Below are 20,657 nucleotides of genomic sequence, written 5' to 3'. Positions count from 1 at the left end.
CTGGGGAAGGACTCACGGCTGGGACGAGACCGTCAGGATAATGATACTGACGAGCTCATCTTCCTGTTTTTGTATCTGAGAGCAGGGACACAGGGAAGATCAGAGGATTTCTGTGATCAAAAAAACTATTTAATGTCCAAACCTAGACGCAACTGACACCAATTCCCCTTTCCAAATGGGCAACATCACAAACCATGGAAGCTACAATAACAGATTTAGAACTTGTCCTCAAAGAGCACTGTAATTTAAAAAGGCAGCTACAACCTGCCCATAACAAAACAATAATATCAGCTTTAGAAAGTGATTGATTTTATTCTGCTTTCTCTGTACTGAAGTTCAGTTAAGAATCGTTTCTAAATGTGGCTGCTTTGGGGTGTGCAGGAGGCCCAGCTAGTTAAGCCTCCAACTCTTGGTTTCAGCTCAGATCACGATCTTCCCCTCACGGGATCCAGGTCGGGCTCGTCACTCAGCATGGGGTCTTCCTTGTCCCTCTCTCTCTGCTTCACACTCTCTTTCAAATAAGTAAATAAAATCTTAGATAATCAATCAATCCAATCAGGCTGCTTTAACTACTCTTTTTTAAATGGCTAAAATAATAATGTGGCAAATTGTTCTTAAATTATTACATCTCTGTAGATTTTTATGGATTATCTGCCCCCACTTTTTAAAAATTTATTTGACTTAATATCTAATTACAACAAATTACTTTAAAAAAATTTTAAAAACCACTGGAAGTGGATAGTGCATGTGTACTAGTAAAAAATATATATATACATACATTACTGAAATAAAGAAACTAGCTACTAAAAATAAATAACTAGCATAGCTGGAACCATGGTTTTGAACCCTGAAGACAAACCTCCTGAAGATCTTTGTTTTGATGTGGAATTCCATACAATATTTTTAGTAAAAAATTTTTTGGATAGGAATTGAGTAGAGAGAAAAAAAAAAATCAGAAACAATTATTGAGACCAAAAGAGGCCATCTTAAAAAAGCAGCAGTGAATTACCCAGACAGGAGTTTTTAATTTATGCCAAGTAGGCTTACTCCTATCGCAAAACCTTTTCTCCAAAATAACTGTATTAGCAGCAGTAACACTAAAGCAAACCGCTGTGGTTGGTAGAATGTGCTCACATTATTCTCAAAATTATATATACACACACATTTATTTTTTTAGGCATGATTACAGTATTAAAATGAAGTATCCCTTCATAGTGCTCTGGGTCAGAACATTTACGTAATGGTATTTCACTGGGTAATCTGATGAAATCAGATCTTTCCAGTAATTTCTCACCTGGTGGAAATAAAAAATTATGCTCTCCTGGGACCTTTAGCCAGATACCATTTTCAAATCCCTCATCATTTCATATTTATGTCTCACCTTAAATCCAAAAGGACTGGAGGCCACTGATCACCTCACAGCAGTTCCTTCTAGGTTCCTTCTAGGCACACGACACTGTGCGGTCCCTAAATATGTGATGACTCCCATTTTAAAGAAAAGAAATTAAGTCTAATGGGGGATAAGATGTCGTCCAAGTCAGCACTCATTCTTGATCCATTAATTCGAGAATTATTTACCGGCGTGCTGTGGGCTAGGGACAGAAGGCCCCCAGTTGCTCCGGATGGGAACTGAAGAGGAAGAAAGCATGAAGCAGCTACTGGGAGAAAGCGGTAAGAGGCAGCCTTCGCAGAGGGATGAGTCAGGGTAAGGGAAGCCCGGGCTGCCCTGGAAACACATAGGAGAAGGGGCCGAGGAAGGCTTTCCAGATGGGGTGAGATCGAAGCTGAGACCCAAAGGACTAAGAGCAGTCAGCACCAGGGCAGCACACTGCTGTAAAGCCCCAGAGACGAACGGGCGAACAGTGTCTCAGGCAGGTGGGGCAGGGGCCCCAGGGTGGCTCAGCTGGTTAAGCATCTGCCTTTGGCTCGGGTCACGATCCCGGGACCCTGGGATGCAGCGCCGCGTCCGAAGCAAGTCTGCTTCTCCCTCTCCCTCTGCCCCTCTGCCGGCTCACATGCTCGCGTGCGTGCTCTCTCTCAAGTAAGTAAGTAAATGAAATCTTTTTAAAAAATAAATGAAGCAGGCAGGAGCAGTCTCATTTGTCTAGTGCACCCCACGTGAGACTGGGGAGATTGGAGAGACCCGGGGAGCCACCGGGCAGCTGAGGCCAGTGGGAACGCACTTCAGGGAGGCCTCTCTGAAGCCAGAGTGGCCTGAACAAAGATGGAAGGAAGTGTCAAGCCAGATTGGACACCAGGCCTTGGGCAGCAGAAGCCGGGGACTGGGGGCAAGCCTGGGTTCCCCATCGGGCAGACCGAGAGCGCCTGTGAATTGTCCAAGAAGCTGAAAGAGCTGAGAAAGTGGTTGGATTGGGGGACTGGAATGCAGGCAAGAAACCACAGCTGGTTTCTTCTTTCTGAGACAGAGATGTGGGAGTTGTCTGCACATATATACAGGAAGTGAAGCCACGAGAGTAACCGAAATATCCCCACGAGAGAGAGAAGGGGGACTGTTTCCAGGACAGACACCTGATGGGCACTCCAGCAACCATGAGAAAACCCAGGAGGGAGAGCAGTATTCAAACTTAGGGTAGAAGATGCTTTTAGGAAGACCTGCCAATCATGCGAAATACAGGGGTGAGGGCAGGGGAGGGTCAGGCTTCGGCCAAAGTAAAGACGAACCTTGTCCAGTTGCCTTGACAATAAGGAAGGTGGGTGTGGTGAGCTGACACCCACAGGTGACCAAGGGCGGGGGGGGTGGGGGGACAGGAGTGGAAAAGTGAAGCTGGCAAGGTGCCTTCATGGCCATCAGAAAGAAGAGAGAAAAGGGCAGACGGCAGGAGATTTGAAGCGTGGGGTTAAATGAATATTTGGACAGGAGGGAAGAAGAACAGAACGGGAACAGAGACGAGGAGTCTGTAGGTGGGCTGTCCGGGAGTGCAGGGTTCCAGGCTGGTTCACATGGTAGGACTTGGTCCCTGGTTTCTGACGCACGGTCAGGCCTCCATTCATTTCACTGGTTCGTATGAAGACGTTTCTTTCCTTCCCTTCCCCACCTCCCTTCAGCTCTCTTCAGAGGACGAGGGAGCAGCACGGACACTGCAGTCTAATCTATCTGCCTCCTTCCAGAAGGCGGCATCTCAGCTTCTTCAAAGCTAATCCCAAAATCCCACTAAGCCTAACACTTCCTCTGGATGAACGAACGGCTGCCTCCAGTGGAAACAGACGCGCTGCACACAGCGTACCCGCTCCCCCCCGCCAGCTCAGCACCGGCTTCCGTCCGAGAGCAGGTAGTCGGAGTCAGTGTTAAATTTACCCCCACCAAATCTGTCTTGGAGCTGTCCTTCATCTTATATTCTAGATCCAAAAATTGTTGGATGTGCAAGATAAAGGCAGTTTAAAAAAAAAAAAGAAGAAGAAAAGAAAGAATTTTAAAATGTTCCAAGCTGGATACAAAAATCTCAAATGTATACATAATGAAAGCTGTGGGCTACTAGATTGAGGTCTGCTCCTGTTTTAGTATTTGTAAAATCCAGTTTGGCTCCAAGGAAAAAAAAAAAGCTTTTTCCCAGAATCAGCACATCAGGCTTGGCAAAATAACTATGGGCAGTGAATTCATACAGGAGATTAACCAAGTATTGCCCATCAAGAACTGCCCAGTATTTGCAAGAGTATTCTGAGATGTTACAGTCCATGTGGCAAGCTTGAACTTGAGATGATTAACATAAGCCATGTGTTACTGGAGCCATATATATTCTGTAAGTAAGTAATATTTACACAAAGAGAGAATAAATTAAGTGTGTCAGACCAAATAAAGACATGTCAGCTATATGAGCTGCTCCAATAAAACAGTATCAATGAGATTATGAAGTCATGTTTGAACACTTAATTTAACAAACTTTTTTTTTTTTTAAAGATTTTATTTATGCATCAGAGAGAGAGTGAGTGAGTGCATGCCGCACATCCAGGAGCATGAACAGGGGATGGCAGAAGCAGAGGGGGGAAGCAGGCTCCCGGCTGAGCAGGGAGCCTGTTGCGGGGCTGACTTCAGGACCCTGAGGTCACGACCTGAGCGAAGGGCAGATGCCTAACCGACTGAGCCATCCAGGTGGCCCTCACTTAATGGACTTTTCAAGTATCTAGTATGTACTAATCACAAGCCAATTCCTAGATACTTTTTACACAGGTTCCTCAAGGAAAACAATTTGGTTCTACTGCCTTAAGTTAAAGCAGTTCAAGTGGTTTCTTTAAAAGTATGCTGTACCGGAACCCAGTGATGGATCATAGTATCACTGAGAGAAAGCAGCTGCTATTAGGTGCCTCAGGATTTTATACAGAAACAATGTAGCACCTATTTGTATCTAAAAATTCAACCTGGATCTAATCAAATTTCTAGGAATTATGGGATAATGCGAATCAAATTAAACAATATCAAAAGAAAACAATTGGGACGCCTGGGTGGCTCAGTTGGTTAAGCAGCTGCCTTCGGCTCAGGTCATGATCCCAGCGTCCTGGGATCGAGTCCCACATTGGGCTCCTTGCTCAGTGGGGAGCCTGCTTCTCCCTCTGCCTCGGCCTGCCATTCTGTCTGCCTGTGCTCGCTCTCTACCCCCCCTCTCTGATAAATAAATAAAATCTTTAAAAAAAAAAGAAAACAATTACCCACATCCAGAAACGCGCACAATAGTCTACAGGACGTGTAACCCAGTGTTTCCAAGAAATCAACAGCAGGTTAAAAAGTAGAACAGAGTGGAGGGCGGGCTACTATAGAATAAGAGACGACAGGTCTACAAAAACCAAATGCAATGCAGCTTCTTTCCAGATCCTAACGGGAACAATCCAACTTTAAGACTACTGGAACCGTACTACAAAACTGTCTTGCCAGTTTCATGAGGTCTAATAATGGACTTAAAAAAATGCCTATTAGTTGGCGATGTGTACTTATTATTTAAAAAGGAGAAAGATATATATATACACATAAATATTCCAAATCCAGATTTTTCGGTGACTTCTGAGTTCCTGAGCTTCTCCTGGATAGCTTCAGGAAGGATGCAGTAGCCCTTCCCACTACCAAACCCAGGAAAGAATCACATGAAGTCATACAAATACTAATAGTTTTCCAAACATCACTTTCTCTTTCTCCTCCTTTCTTCCTTATCTGTTCATTATTGGCAGAGCCAAGCTCCCGAGTGCTGGACGTCTGCCCAGTCCTGTGCTCTTCCTCACACCCATGGGTGGCCTCTTGCTCTTACCTTCCCGTGCTCCTTCCTCACGTGGGAAATGTAAACATCTCTCTGCGTGAACAAGCGGTCACACTCCCAACACGTCCAGCCGGGACTGGCCACCTTCTTGGGTTCCATGGATTTTTTCACAGGTGACGGAGATTTCTTTTCCAACTTCTCTTTCCCATTCATGGATCTGGTATCCTCTTTGTTTTGATTTGCTGAATTTTGAGTTGCAGGCTTAATGCTCAAAGGCAAGTTTATACCCAAGTTTGGAGGCCCTTCAATACTTTTCAATGTTCCATGCATAGACTATGTTACAAAAAGAAAAGAAAGATCTATCATAAATGGTTACCATGGAGAAAAGCACACGTGTGGACTATTCTTGACACGTTACAGATATTCCAATAGGATTTTATATTCATTCAGAAACATTTCTTAATAGAGCAAAAAGGAAACCTATGCAAACAGACACTTAAAAAGAGACAGAGGGGAATTAACTTTTATGGTTGCTCTGAATTATGCGTTCCTAGTTCCAAGTAAGTTCTGAAAGCTTATTTGCTTGTGCCATTTTTAAATTCTTTCAAAAATCAAGCCTTCTGCTTTGAGTCCAAATTATTCCCGGCTCTGTCCTCCCCCAGTGAACCAGTGAGTCCTCTCCGCAACAGTCTCTTCCTGGGGAAGGAGAGGTTTACTTTCACACCTACCCAGAGACATGGGGCTAGGCTGATGCACGGGTAGGTGTTCAGGACTCCTGGCCAAGCCCCCTTCCACAAACACCTACGACAACAGCGGGGCCTTCTCCCCCCCTTTCAGACCCTCCACATTCTTGGGACATGTGTAAGAGTTTGGGTTTTCATTGGGTTTTTTTGGGGTACCGTCAGGATCCCCACATCCTATCCTGATCTGTCCCGTCTTCCCAACAATACCCAGACTTCTAGGCTGTATACAGTAGAGACTCAAAAAGCCTTTTACAATTGCTTAGCTTTACTGTCAGAATCATGACAGCCCCAACGGCCATCCCACTCAAACTCAGAGGACTCCAAATTCTACTAGGGGAAAGCGGGTGCCATTTGATCCTATAGAGCAGCGTGCCTTTGGTTTTTGTTTTGTTTGTGTTCTAGAAACAGAGTCCGGGGCGGGGGGGGGGGGGGGGGGCAACTAACTCTGTGCCTCAGTGTAGAATTTATCTTTGAACAGGCCTTCTCGTGTTATCAGCCTTTAGGCTAGAGTCCTGAACCTACAGAAAGGCACAACATGACACACGTTTCCCAAGTGTTCTAGGCCTCCTACATCCTGGAGATTCACACTTGAGTGTATCTCGACTCCATATTCTTTCCTGATGTTGGGAGTCTGAAGCGGCTCCCTCCGGGTACTCTCCGTCACACCTTCCCAGGCAAGATCACCTCTAATCGGTGCCATGAATTTGCCAAGCCTCCTTACAGTCTTACCCCAAAAAGAAAAAGAGGGGTTCTGTAATTTTCCCATGAGCAGAGGGGTCAGGTCTATCCAGAGGATCCTCAAACTGGTCTCTAAAAAGAGGCCTGGGAGGAAAATGTCTAATGTTCTTTGGCACAATAAAGTCTGCAGGGAGGCAAGGCGTGAGCTCGGGACAGCCAGAAAGCCGAGCACTGGCTTCTCTGCCATCTCACAGGGCAGAGGCTTTTGGGTTTCCAATGGCCTTTTCCAAAAGAGAAGTCAAGTGTTTACCTTTTTAACCATTTAAAACCCAAAGAAAACAAAAACCCAAAATCTTCTAGTAAACTTTTTGTACGTTTCTAGGCAAATACACTTTTACAAACTAGAAAGTTGAAGAGAGGGTCATGTATTTAGTAAGTATTCTTCGGTGAGACGACCTTGTGGTGCTACAGGAATTACAGAAAAAGCAGCAAAAAGTTCTGCCTTGACAAGAGGGCAAGGTCATGGGTGCTACAATGGAATTTCTACTTTATTCATTCCATTTTCACATCATGAAGTAAAAATAGTTATCGTTTATTAAAAGCAAAAGTCTTTATCAAATAAAAGAAATACCACTTAATTATTTTAGAACTGATTTTTCCTTAGATCCTGTAACAAGTAACTTGAACAACTGTAACTTGAAATTTGCTTTTTATGGAAATGCCAACATGCACACAGGGAATCAAGCTATACTCTGGAAGAAGAAATGCTACAAACTGATTAAGCGAAAAAAAGATCTACCTTGAAAAGAACATGTATGGGGGCCCCTGTCCTGCTTTCTCTTAATTTTCTCTTCACAAAAAAGTGAACAGCACAGGTATCAGGTGATATAAATAAACTCACAAGAACTAGTACAAATCTTAAAACTGAACACAAAAGTAGAGTGCCCCTAAAACTTTATCTTTATTCTTACCCAGCCCCAAACACATAAAGGCGGGCTATTTTAAATGTATAGGACATACTCGAAATGAGAACGTGAGTATTCCCACTGTTTTTCGTGTCATGTGGTCTCGTAAAGGTTCAGATGAATAAAAATAATTCTTTCCTCCTTATGGCCACAGGATTTTGCCACCCCTCTTCAGTCTCTACTCTTGGAACCTTGTATTCCTCCAAATTCACTATTAACACAAGGAAGACCCTAACCACAATGTCAAGGACCCCACTTCCAGATGTAAACATGAGTTCCAGAAAACAAATACCTTAAAAGCCTCTTAAGAAGTTAACCTTTCTTTCTTTTTTCCCCCCTGTAGAAAGTATGCTAAAATATTTGGGTCTAATTCCAATGTCACTATGTTTTTATGAGCAGTTTCTAGGGTTTGGGGTGTTTTTTTTCCCCCAGTCAATCATTAAGTATTTGTTGTCAAGACAGTTTTGTGATTTTAGTGAAAACCTTTAAAATATCTTAAGAGGATTTTACTGTACTTTAAGTGATAATGATGAAATGTATCTCCCATGCACTGATTCACTGTAGTAATGCCACAGAGCCACTACCTTAGCCCCGCCTCCAATGAGCAGACCCTCCAATGGGCAGGCGTTAGGTTCTTTGCAATAGGCAGTTATGCTACATGAGCTCACATCTGCTCAACACAGGAAATTTCAAGGATTAACAGCCCATTCATCTAATTAAGATGAGACAGGACGAACTTGGGAGACCTGATTGGCTCACCTTTCTTGTATTCCATATTTAAAAAGAGAAGAACTAAGAGGAAGAGAGATGGGAGTTCACGGTATCAGGACACTGTTGCTTTCTCCTTTTAAAAAGTCAAGTCACTTTAAGCTCTGAGAGCTCACAGATATTACGTCCTTACCACACAGGAATAAAACTGCTTACCCTTTCACAGTGGGCAGTTAGGAGGCTAAGACTAAGCACTGCCCTCCATGAGCTTCAAAGGCTGTAAAGAGATTTAGGTGCCCCTTTTGGGGTTTGGAGGGTGAGAATTATCCAACCTGGACATTTATTCATTTCGTTAACTGAACACTTGGCAGGGGCCACTCTTCTATCCTACACATTTTACCTTCGATTTGCAAGCAACCTTGATAGAAAAAAAGACTAGAAAAAAGACCCAGGGGAATCAATTATCATATAAATTTAATTGCTTACATAATTTCAAAGGAAAACCTTCATTTTTCTAATGCACCGATATTTACAACGAATTAACACAACTCGTCAGAGTCCCTATTTCTAAGTCCATTACAACAGGACTTCTCAAAAAAAGTCAATTTCACAGTCGTCATTTTCACATGCAGGGACAGGAAGAGTGCTAATGCTTATTTCTCTTTGAGAGCCACAGCATGCATGTGTTACTCTGCACTGACCTGTCACAGGACGCAGATAAAAAGCATCTGTCAAGTGGATGATGGCATCGTTCTGTGAACTGCTCTGTACCAACAACCAGCATCCATCCCTTCCCTCGAGAGCAGGCATGCCTTCTCTTCACCTGCAGCTCAGCCCTGACTTACAATCAATGAATGGGTCTGCGATTGACTTAAAGGACACGAGAGATGCGCACACACCTTGATATGGTCCATCATGAGTTGCTTCTGTGCATATAAAAGAGAACAGTCTGGACACTTGAAAACAGACACCTTCTGGTTTTCGATGTGTTGGTCAAAGTGGCGATACAGCAGGGTTTGCAGGGTAAAAACAGTGTCGCACATGGAACACTTATATATTATTCTAAAACAGAAGAAGTGCGTGGAAATGTCAGTCAGCCCTCATCTCGGAAGCCAAAGGAACTGCTACTTTACATCTCATCTCAAGAATTCAGGCGGCAGGAACAGTGAGAACACATAAACACGGTAAAAAGAACAAAACAGTTTAGCTGTGAAACAAACTTTTGGAGGCAACCGGCATCACTCAAGGGCAGATCGGTCTTAACATTTCGAGTAAAGATGCATTCAACCACATTTGCATGGAAGTCTAAATTAATGACCATTTTACGACTTACAGATCTACAGCGGACACTGTTTGTACAAGACCTTCACCTGTTCGTTACTTTAACACAAAGCAAAAGCATCTTAGTTTTTTGGTTTTTTGTTTTTGTGCTTGTTTTTTTTTTTTTTAAGTATTCTTTAAGGGAAGACAAAGAAGGCAGCTGGGAGGTGGTCCCCTAACTTGAAAAAGCATCTGATAATGAACTAAGGAGGCCTGTTCAACTCCAACGCCGGCACGAGCTCTTATTTGTCCCAAGTTTTCTTTTCAAGTTGGGGGAAATTTTACACTTGGATTGCAGTATTTCCCTACATGTTCTCAACACAGAAAGCCCTACACAGTCAACAATTATACACGCCCCACCACCCCCAAAAAAGAGAGAGACAGACAGAAAGAGGGAAAGAGAAAGAAAAAAGAAAATCCATACCACTGTTGTTTCAATTTATATCTACTGAGCTTAAAATGATTTAAAATACCGTCCACTACACACCATTTCCCTACCCAGGGTTAGCTGCCAAGCAGCCTCCCTAAGCTAACTCAGACCTGAGCCTTCTGCACACAACCCCTTCCAACCACTAACACTGTCCACTGAAGCTCAGGCGGGAGGGGAAGAACTAGACTCCCCAGCCACCAACTTCCACCCCCAGGGGCTTCGCTGCTCGCTCCGGATGCCCACGGAGGTCCCCTTTCTCCCGTAACTGCCCCAGGTCTTCCTGGTCCTCAGCGGAGGCCGAGAGACACCACCTGTGCCTCCTTTGAAGACAAGCACAAAGAATCTGAGGGAGCAGCTCAGGAAAATGGCAGACAAACCCGGACTGAAGGTCAAGTCAGAGAAGCAGAGATTCCATTTGTTGCTTGCACAGCAAGGTCAAAGAAAGGAAAGCTTCTGGAAACCACAGGTCTTCCCTCTCGGGCTCTTTCTAGGAAAGCCCATCTCGCTTCCCAGTTCACTGTCAATAAATGGCAGACTTAGCTTTTTTTCACCTTTTCCCACATAAAATGTATAAATTTAATTGGATGAGCGGCACACGTTTTTACGAGGTCTTGACATATTAATAACTGAGTGCAGATCACAGGCACCTGTGGGGAAAGAAGGGGATTTTCGAGGACTTGGGGACATCACCACACAGCTCAAAGGAGGCACCCTGATGATGTGCCGTCGTGAACAGTACCAAGTATGACGAGGACGGTCACTTCCTTGCTGTTTAAAACAGCTTAGAACTGACAAGAGCCCAAACGGGCAGTCCTGTCAATCAGGGAAGGAAGAGCAGCTATGGCATTTCTCGCAGATTGTGCGACAGACACACGCCCGTACATGGGGAGATTTTCCTGAAAATTCAAACAACAGGGAACAAGACAGTATGTACAACCAACACGTTCATTTTTTTTTCAAGGGCATCGAGAAGACACAGAAGGTCACACGACTGCCATCATCTCTGCCAGACGATACTATACGTGCTCTTACTACCTTGTCCACACTTCTTGATTTTTCTGTAATTACCGCAGAGCAAGAGGGAAAAAAGAGCAGCCTCGGGGAAAGAATGAAGATTAACCATCCAGGCTAAGAATTTTTCTCAGGATTCTATTCTTACATTTTTTTAGGAAGAACTATTGCATGAAAACTGGCAGGGCCCATTTTCCTGGCTCTACATTCCTTTGGGGTGGGGTTTTGTTTGCTTTGACTTTTTTTTTTTTTGCTATCCATGGAATAGCAAAGAAAGTATAAAATAGGCGAAAAACTATTTACTTCAGCATTTTTCTGAGAAACAGTTTGCTGGTATAACACTGGAACACCACCCCACGAACTGCTAGTGCTTATCCAGGGAGAGGCGGGGACCATATGGCGGGGAGGTCTGGCGGGCACCTGCCTGACCAAGACGGCGCAGGTCGGCATCGCCGCTAGAAGCGCGCACGGGCACTGCCGGTCCCTGATGGGACACAAGGAGCCTCCTGCCAAGAGGACGTGTCCTGCGTCCAGCTGCAAGAAAGCACGATGGACGGAGGGGTCCTCCTGAGAATGAGGGGGGCCGAAGACATGAGAGGCGGGGGAAGAAGTAGCAACTGTTCCAGGCAGAAGAACCCTGACAAGACAGGACAATTAAATGCAAAACATGTTCCTGGATAGGATTTTGAACCTGGGGTGGGGGGGACATTTTCTCATCTATTAGAGAAATTTTCATGGGGTCTACGCATTGCGCAGTGATGTAATCACACCGATCTCTGACTGGGAGGGCTCAAAAGGGGGTGCCACACGTGGGTGACCTGTTTGGGAGGAGACGCAGAACACACTCCAATGCTTAGGTCATGCTGCCCCAGTATTGGTCAACGAGAGAGAGAAAGACGGAGAAAGAAATGGTGGGCGTGAATGTCGGGAGCGCGGCTGAAGGCTGTCACCGTAGCGTCCTCCGGCTTCCCGGGCAACAGAAACTCCTGAGAAATGTGAAAATGGTGCTCATGTTAAAAAACAAAGCTCAAATCAATGAACCTCACAGACACAAGAGTCAGGACATAAAAGATCGAGCAAACTCTCCAACTACAATGGCCGAAAACCACGGGACGTGGCCAGGCAGGGGAGGGAAGCCCGGCAGGACGGTGAGGGTGAGGCCCGCGCGTGCGCAGGCCAATGCTTGGGCATGGCCTGGTGAGGGAACAGAAACAAAGAGTGTGGCTGGGTCCCCACTGTGGGAATGGTGGGGGACGTCCTGCAGAGCTGCCAAGGGCTCTGAAAGCCAAACCTGCATGTTTGACTGGATTCTACCCTAGTTGCAAGACTGAGGGAATAGTGGGTAACCACACTAAGAGCAGGGGCAGAGGGAAATGGAGAGAAGTGGGGAGAGGCAGGGAAGGGGGGGGGGAGAAACTGAAACCTAAAACCAGGCATCTGGGTGGGCTCCTCGGTCGAGTGACTCTTGATCTCAGCTCAGGTCTTGATCTAAGGCTCACGAGTTCCAGCCCCATGCTGGGCTCCATGCTGGACCCTAACTTAATTAAAAAGCCTAATAGAAGGAAGGAAGGAAGGAAGGGAAAAGAAAGGAGGGGAAAGAAAAGGGAAAGGAAGAGAAAAAAGAAAGCTAAAACTAAATACCCACACTCAGGTCCGACTGATAGCAACCCAAACTCTCCAGAATAGTGCGTAACCCTTGAAACAAATGTAAAAGCTTATAGAACCAAAGATGCTAAGCTCAGAAATCACTACCACAAACCACCTCCTTCATTACTACTGAATCCAACTAAGCGCAAAGCACTGGCCTGAGCAACTGACCATCCGCACGTCGCCAACAGGTGAACCATGTCACGGACAGGCTCGGGGTGAAGAGAATCTGCCGGATGCTGCACAGATCCCAGGGCCACGGTTCAAATTCAGCCTCATCTCACTCCAAAGCCTCCCGTCGTTCTGCTCTTAAAATTTAGTACATGCTGAACTGATTCAGAAACTCTGTCTCTTATATAATCCCTAGACTTTGGAGGTCTCGCTTCTCACATACATTTAGAGTGGCAAGTCAGAGGAAGGCACAAAATAGCAAAAACCCTGCTGTTCATCAGACATCAACGAAAAGACGAAAATAGACACAAACCTCTACCACCATGAAATCCAGGAAAGGGCATTCAAAATGAACTGGAAATCACCCAGAAAGGATTAAAGAGGGCTCACCGCTTTTTTTTTTTTTTTTTTTTAAGACAGCAGGGTAACAAGCCTGACCACACACTGAAAAGCAAGAAATACAGCACTGGAACAGTGCCTGGCACATAAGAAACACTACATCAATGTTAAATAAAAATCTTAAAAAAAAATAAATACAGAAGCAGAATCTGAATTTCAGTTTGAGGTGCTGGGACAACAGGACTCCATGGCGCTCTATTTTTAGACCTCATATAGTCTTGAAAGAAAATGGGGGAGGGTTATTTTTATATTGCTCTTTAAAAAAATTAATGCACACCATTTGCATACCCTTGTCATTTGCATAACCACCTGTGAACCCAATCCTGCTAGATTTCAACACCTGAGTCTCCAGTGTAGTCAGGGCTACTGATTTGGGAGGGGGGTGGGGGGCTTACATCAACAGAGCAGAGATGGATTTAATGTCAAAAGGAAGCTTCTGAATCATGTGGAGGCCAGGTAAGGGTTTCCCCAGGCACAGCAAGGCCTTATGGGAGGCGGATTGGGGCAAGGTGGCAGGAAGAGCGAGCTCAAGGCCCTCCTGTGATACAGTCGTGCCCCTTGGAGCCTGACGGGCAGCACCTGGGGTCCCAGCCAGGCTGCAGGTGGCGACTCGCCTGGACCAAGCACTGCCATTCACTGAAGGGATGCGGCTGAGTTAAAGCTGCCTGGGTTGGCAGCTTTGCTGCATTTTATCCCTAATTTTTTTTCCCTTTGGCTTTACAATTTAAAATATAGAGGTCGAGCTGGTACTTATTAAAGAACAATTGTAGCAAAAATAATTTTAGGAAAATACTGGAGTAATTTCTACCTATGCATTACTCAAACTGGAAAAATACCATTTTAGCTTACCTTAATCCGTTGCTGCCCTGTATTCCCAGGTAACAAATACTATTCCGGATGTCAGTAAAGTTTTAATTATTTATTTGAATAAAGAACCCAATTACGGGCACCTGGGTGGCTCAGTGGGTTAAGCCTCTGTCTTCGGCTCAGGTCATGATCTCAGGGTCCTGGGATCAGGCCCCACACTGGGCTCCCTGCTCTGCGGGAAGCCTGCTTCTTCCCCTCTCTCTCTGCCTGCCCCTCTGCCTACTTGTGATCTCTGTCTGTCAAAGAAAGAAATAAAATCTTTAAGGGAAAAAAAAAAAAAAGAACCCAATTAAAAACTGTATTAATGGGGCAAGACACCCCCTTAGCACCTAGAAGCTTTACTACCATGAACAGCGAGGACCTCAGAGCTCACTCAAGTGTGTCTTTGGGGCCAAGATACCAGGTTATATACGTGTCGCCTGATCAGCAGTTTGCTTCATTTCAAGGATCCACAGAGACCAGAGGGGAGGTCTTCCTAGAACAGAATTCCAAACTTTATCCTCACTTTCTAATAAATGCTCCTATAGTGTTCCGTCATTAATATTTCCCCAAACTAAACGTTACCGTAAAAGGCCGGCCCACGTCACGTGGCTTGTCTGCACGTCTTCCCTCTAACACTTCCATGATCACGGAGTTACGGCAAAACACATCAGTAGCTTCGTGCAACAGACTAACCTCACACAACACACTCCACCTTGCCATAAATGATATGGGAATGAAATGAGCTTCACCGCGAGGCTGTGACCCAGTGCTATGCACACAACAAAGAAGAAATGTGGAAAGGACCAGTCCCCGGGCCCCTCGGTGCTCTGGACAGAGGGACCGTGTGCCACACATTTTAAATGTCACCTCCCTTCAGCCTCACGCAGACTCTGGGCCGGAAGCACTACCCTCACTTTACAGGGAGAAAAATGGATGCTGAAACAGAGCCCGTGACAGTCCCAGCCCTCACGGCTGCTGGGGGCGTGGAGGGTGGCAGGCCTCCGAATCCAAAGCCCACACTCCCTCCTCTTGGCTAAGCTGCCTGTGACGCAGGCGGAGGCCCAGGTCTGCTCCAGGGTCACTTTGTTATCAAAGACTCACAAAGCAAAAAGTGCCCAAAATAAGGGCAAGATTAAGACAAACATGAAATTTGCTTTTGCTAATCAATGACTTAGACTGGCTATGAAGTTAAATTCACTGACCAGTGTTTTAAATGGACATTGGTACCCTTTAAGAAACCAGGTTTATAAAACAAAAAAGGGAAGACGACAGTATTTTATCATTCCCCTCAAACTTAGTTGTTAAAATCATCTTAAGAAAAAGGACAAAACTGATAAATATTCACTTGCTTTGTGACAGCTGAAGGGCATAAGCAGAAAGTGACATTTTTGGCCGGAGGCTTCCCCTGGAAGGAGCCGAAGGGTGCCGGGAGTGACAAGACACCGGCTGGACCTCCTGCTGCTGCGACCTCTTCGCAGTGGGTCTTTCTTTGTACCTTAAGTTTTATTTCACAGAACTACCCCGTCCTCTAAATCCCTGAGCAGGCAGTGGCACGAAGTCAGAAGGCGGCAGGACTTACTTTGGCTCTCCTATCTTGACGCCGGGATGCTGTGTGTAGGCATGGGAATGTGTGCTTGGGGCAGACTTAAACGCCATGGGACAAATAGGACACTTGTAGAAGACTTCACAGTGAGAGCCCTGGATGTGAGACTTCAGAGCGGCCACGTCAGAGTACACGACATTGCAATGGACACACCTGCCAGGAAACAAACACGCGGTCGTCAGCACCAGACCATCACACGGGGGCACCTTCACTGTCAAGGTCAGCGAAAATGAGCATCTTGTCAATGGCCTCTTGAGGCTTCTCATGGCCTTTAGGAAGTAAATCTTGTTTTGTTTTCTACTTAGAACAGGTCAAATTATTTTTATATACTTAAGAAGGAAGATCATGAGAAGGAAAACAAAACTCAACTGCCCCATGTCCTGTGCGTCGTCGACACTGCCGGGAGTTAACACCCACATGTGGGGAGACCGGCGGAGTGTGGAGGCGGTACCAGGCCCAGGGAACACGGCAAGACCCTAGGTCTTGTGGCTCTGGAAAACACTTCCACATGCTGGATTTGAACCCCAGCCCCTGAGACTCCTAACTACCCCCCAATGCCTAAATGGCATTTCCAATGGAAGAACTCTTCACCGCCTCAACCTACAGCCAACAACAGAGGGGCGGAGGGAACCAATCAGTACTGGCTTCGAAGCCATGGCCATGGTCTCCGGGGACACACTGATTTGTTCAATCGATCTGCAATGAAGGAGGCCTGTTCGGTAGACAAGGTTAACCACCTAGACTGTCTCCTGGAAAATAAGCTCATGTACACTTACATTTGTTTTAAGAAGTAACATGAATTATAAACTCCTGAAAAATCAACATGGCTAAATAGTCTTTCAAACTAACTTCTTTACTTCTTGAAAGTGTGATCATTGGATTAGCTCAGGAACGGATCTCATCTAGTCCTTGGGAAACAAGCTCTGACGCTTAAATGTACTTCTTCCCAAGCTCTTCTCTCTCCTGAAGGGACTCTGGGCAACACTGCTCACATGTCTGCTTGATGACGGACTGCCCCGTCTTCACACCTGAGAACTAACCTGAGGTGGGCTCTGCAGACACGAGTCTGTGGAGGTAAACCCGCAAGGCGCCTGAGCGGAGCCGTTCCTGGACGTGAAGGTGGGGATGGATTTGGGGAAGCAGAACCTGGGGAAGGGGGACTGCAGACAGGGCCCGCCTTCCAGCAGGCAGTGCTCCATTATGCCTGCATGAATTTAAGGTACTTTTATTCCTAGAACCTTCCGCATTCATGGAGATGCTTCCCAAGTCACACAGGAGCGGATTCTCTGACGCATGGGGGTTCCATAAAGCATGCCTTGTTAAGCTTGGCCAGCAGTCCATATAAATTGTAACTCGTGTATTACCATTTTAAATGATTTAAGGCATAATATTCAGCAGCATACACATTAAAAAATACACTAAATCTTATCAGGAGATAATTAAGGAAAGCTCCTCTATCTTATCTACTAGAAGTGTTATTTTAGGCAATAAAGCCACCCATGCACAATGAAATTAGTTAGGGTTAACCTGAACTTGTGTTGTCCTCAAGAGGTCACTGATCCTCTCTGGGCCCGTTTCTCATGCATAAAAGGAGAACAGTTGAACTCAAGTCACGTTTTAGTTCTTCTCAACCCTACAAGCCTGATTCCTACGTTAAGAGGAGGATCCCATCAAACAAAAATGGGTCACTAATGAAACAGAAGGGTCCTCTCCAAAGGCACCACAAACAGAAAAATTTTCTCATCAAGGGCAGGAAGGTGGTGTTCAAAGAGCAAAGGATGAGGAAGGGCAGAAAGACACAAAGAACTAATTCTCTGATTTTGTCTGGACTGGGAAGAAGATTTAATGCTACGGAAAAAAAAAACAGGAAAGTAAAGCATCTAGACAACAGTGGAAGGACAAGGCCCAAAGAGCACCAACAAGGCCAAGGGAAAACCGGCCTTAACGTGAGGAAGGAAAGCAGAGAATTCACAAACCAGCTAAGAAAAGAGAGAGTTTTGTAAAATATCTGCCCTCAGATGGAAGAAAATTTTCTGGGGCACAGAGGTCAACAGGGAACAGAAAGACGACAAACAAACAGAAGACAGGATTTGAAGGATTCACACAGTATCTTAATGCTACAAAAATCCTATCTATTAATAAATATTTCATGTACCTGAGGTCCTTTGTGTTTCTCTTCATGTTAAAAGTTAATTTTTTTTTTTACTGTTTATAGTATACAATCCTATAGACCCCCTTTCGAAATGCAAAGCCAATGGATCAAGAAGTAGGAAAATTCATAAAAACCTAGGAGTTTCTAGTAGAAATCTAAGAAACCAACGACCAGGAGCCAGGAGGGACCACTCTCACCCTCCGGGAGAGGCGGTATGATCAAGAAGAGAAAGAACCAGGCTCACTGAGTCACGAAGGGACAAGTAAGGCATGAGAGCTTTTTCAGAGACTTCTCTGACCAAAAAAAAACAAAAACCAAAACAAAAAAACAAAAACAAAGGGAAAATGATGGGAGTAGAGAGCCAGAAGTCCTTCTCCCCATACAGAGTTGGGAGAAATAACAAGGCCAAGGGACTGCTAAGTCCCTGGCAAATATCAGGCAGGACCATTATTTGAAGCAGCAGGTAAAAAAAATTAAGGTCAAGTATTTTCTTCTCCCACCTAAAGAGGTAAACACGAACTACACAGAATACACACACAGAAGCATTTTTATAGCTCTTCTAAGCCCCCAGTCCAAGGGAAAAAAACCTGCACTAAACACAAAATATTTTAAAAATTCCAAGTGCCAAGTGGGGGGCAGGGGATCGGCTTTTCCAACTGCATTGATTGCTTTTAGCCTGGGTGCAGAGCTTGTTTTAATTCAGGAAAGGCACCAGGAATAGTGAGAATTGCAGAAGTCCTACTTCCTTTATTCATTCCCCCCTAAGTTTACTTTCATTATACTCAAAAAAATAAACTCTTGAGGAAAGTTTGGCATCTGTTAAAAGAGGAGCAGAGAGAAAAATGGGGCAGAACTGCTTCCCATGACTAAACAAAGAACCCTGTAATAATAGTTTTAAACCCTGGGGTAAGAACCAAGGTACCCTCCTACCGGCTTTGTAGAATCAAGGGCACCTTCAATGTGTGACTTTCCTCGTCACCTAGAGCCCGCGGGCATGCACTTGCTTTCTCTGGGGCATCTCAGTGTGGCCGGAGCAGGCTCCACGCCGCCATGGCCAGAGGCACCACGGGACAGAATTACCACCCCAAATCTCTAGTTCCTTAATTTCCAAACCTAACGTTTCCTACAAGGGTGGATCCGAATGCATTAAGCATTCCTGCGTCACAGGCTTGGAGGCATGTCATAAGACCGAGAACGAAGTCTCTCTTAGGGTTAAAGAAAGGGACAGAGCCATCGATACTGCTGTGACCTGAATGTAATGGAAATAAAACCATCAAATCATACAGACTAGTCTTCATTTTCATTAAATAGCGTTAACTGTGCAACTAGAACATATTACTGTGTATTCACAGTCTAACATTTAAGTTATAGGCAAGCAAACACTTAATTTTAAGGAACACACACAGTACAGTAATACCTCTATTAACAAAGACACTGTGTGGCAACGGTGTGCTTTCTTGGCTGACCTTCGTGGGGTCAGAATAGAAAAGGCACAGGAATGCATTTCAGAAGGTCACCACATGGAAGGCAAAGCTCCAGTATATCATCACTCCATGCTCCCTAAATGAACATTAGATTTGCCAGATGTTGTAACAGATGTTATCTGAGATTCTCAAGGGGCAGTAAAAGGGGCCACAGCTAGGATGTACAGAGACGAGGGAAACGCCTGAACTTGGGTAATGAGGAAAAAGGGACAGAGGAAGATTACCGGGGTAGAAGGTTCTTCCACAAAGAACGATGATGTTAGGAAAGGGCAAATACCCAATCCTTCGACAGGACGAAATAAGAGACCATGCATCTGTTTTGCTCAGAGGAGACGTATGAAAAGGTACAGAAATGCATGGTGCTCTTAGAGGGGTTCAAAGGCAGAGAATGTGACAGCAGAAGGTTGCTGGAAAGGGTGCAGACAGGAAAGGCTCTAACAGTTCATCCAAGCTGACCGCTGGCCCATGCACGGTTTTGCAGGAGGACGGGCTCCATCTACCCTCTGGAGTAGGGGACCAGAAGGCTAATCCCACAAAGATCCAAACAGATCAACGCCACTGCACATGGCCTCGGTTCCCAGAGGATCTGTTAATTGAGGTATCACTGTATGACCCCGCAAACGGTGTGCATGGACCCCTCAGAACTCGAAATGCCGCGCGGTGACAAGCGAGCGGGCTTTACTTGCATGTAAGCAAACAAGATACTGACCGAAAACCAACTCTCCGTGTGTAGTGCAGACAGTTCTTGGTGACGTGGCTCTGGAAGTGCACCGACCTGCAGACGGCCCCGCACTCGGGGCAGGTGTAGGGAGATTTGTGCTGATGGATTCTCTGGTGTGAGGCGTAGCTGCACTGGTTAGGAAGCAGCATCTGGCAGATAGTGCAAGTCTTCTAGATAAACCAAAGGGGGGAGACAGGGTTGGTCCTACGAAGGACTTTCTAATATGCAAAGAAGCGTGGTTAAAATCCCCAATTAACGGAACATTGCTCACGTCAAATACCGCTCTCGTGGCTTCTAAGCCCAAAGAGAAAGCAAAACTTGAAAGTTAAACGTTTAAACCTAACATCCCTTACCCTGGAAAAGAAAAATAATAGGTGCTATTCTAGGTAATCAGGGTCCACCCCAAAGCAGGAGGTAAAGAGAATGTCAGTTTCAGGTCAACTTTCAATTCTGCTAACTTTTACATTTTGTTCAGTGCAGAGGAGGGATGTTAGAGGAGGTAATCTTGCAAATTACATTAGCAAGTCAGCTCTCATGTAGAATTACATGTTTACAAGCATCTATCTCAAGAGTAG

At 45.2% G+C, this 20,657-nt stretch overlaps 1 protein-coding gene across 9 annotated transcripts in view; it reads right to left on the bottom strand.

Moving 5' to 3' along the window:
- The window catches only part of ZNF532 (zinc finger protein 532), a 105,585-nt gene that overhangs the window by 22,512 nt on the left and 62,416 nt on the right, over window positions 1-20,657 (bottom strand). For 7 of the 9 annotated variants that reach the window (XM_059409751.1, XM_059409753.1, XM_059409748.1 and 4 more), the window contains 4 exons: window positions 20,071-20,252; window positions 15,702-15,878; window positions 9,195-9,357; window positions 5,253-5,534 (listed from right to left, as the gene is read on the bottom strand). The exons of 1 other annotated variant lie outside the window; for it this stretch is intronic. In XM_059409751.1, the coding sequence (XP_059265734.1) occupies window positions 5,253-5,534; window positions 9,195-9,357; window positions 15,702-15,878; window positions 20,071-20,252 (804 nt within the window). The remainder of the gene's footprint in view (window positions 1-5,252; window positions 5,535-9,194; window positions 9,358-15,701; window positions 15,879-20,070; window positions 20,253-20,657) is intronic. One more of the 9 variants, XM_059409754.1, reaches the window with a different exon arrangement.

This window comes from Mustela nigripes, chromosome 8 (genome assembly GCF_022355385.1).
Source record: "Mustela nigripes isolate SB6536 chromosome 8, MUSNIG.SB6536, whole genome shotgun sequence".
Classification (NCBI taxonomy): Eukaryota; Metazoa; Chordata; class Mammalia; order Carnivora; family Mustelidae; genus Mustela; species Mustela nigripes.
This window is presented reverse-complemented; position numbering and strand designations above follow the sequence as displayed.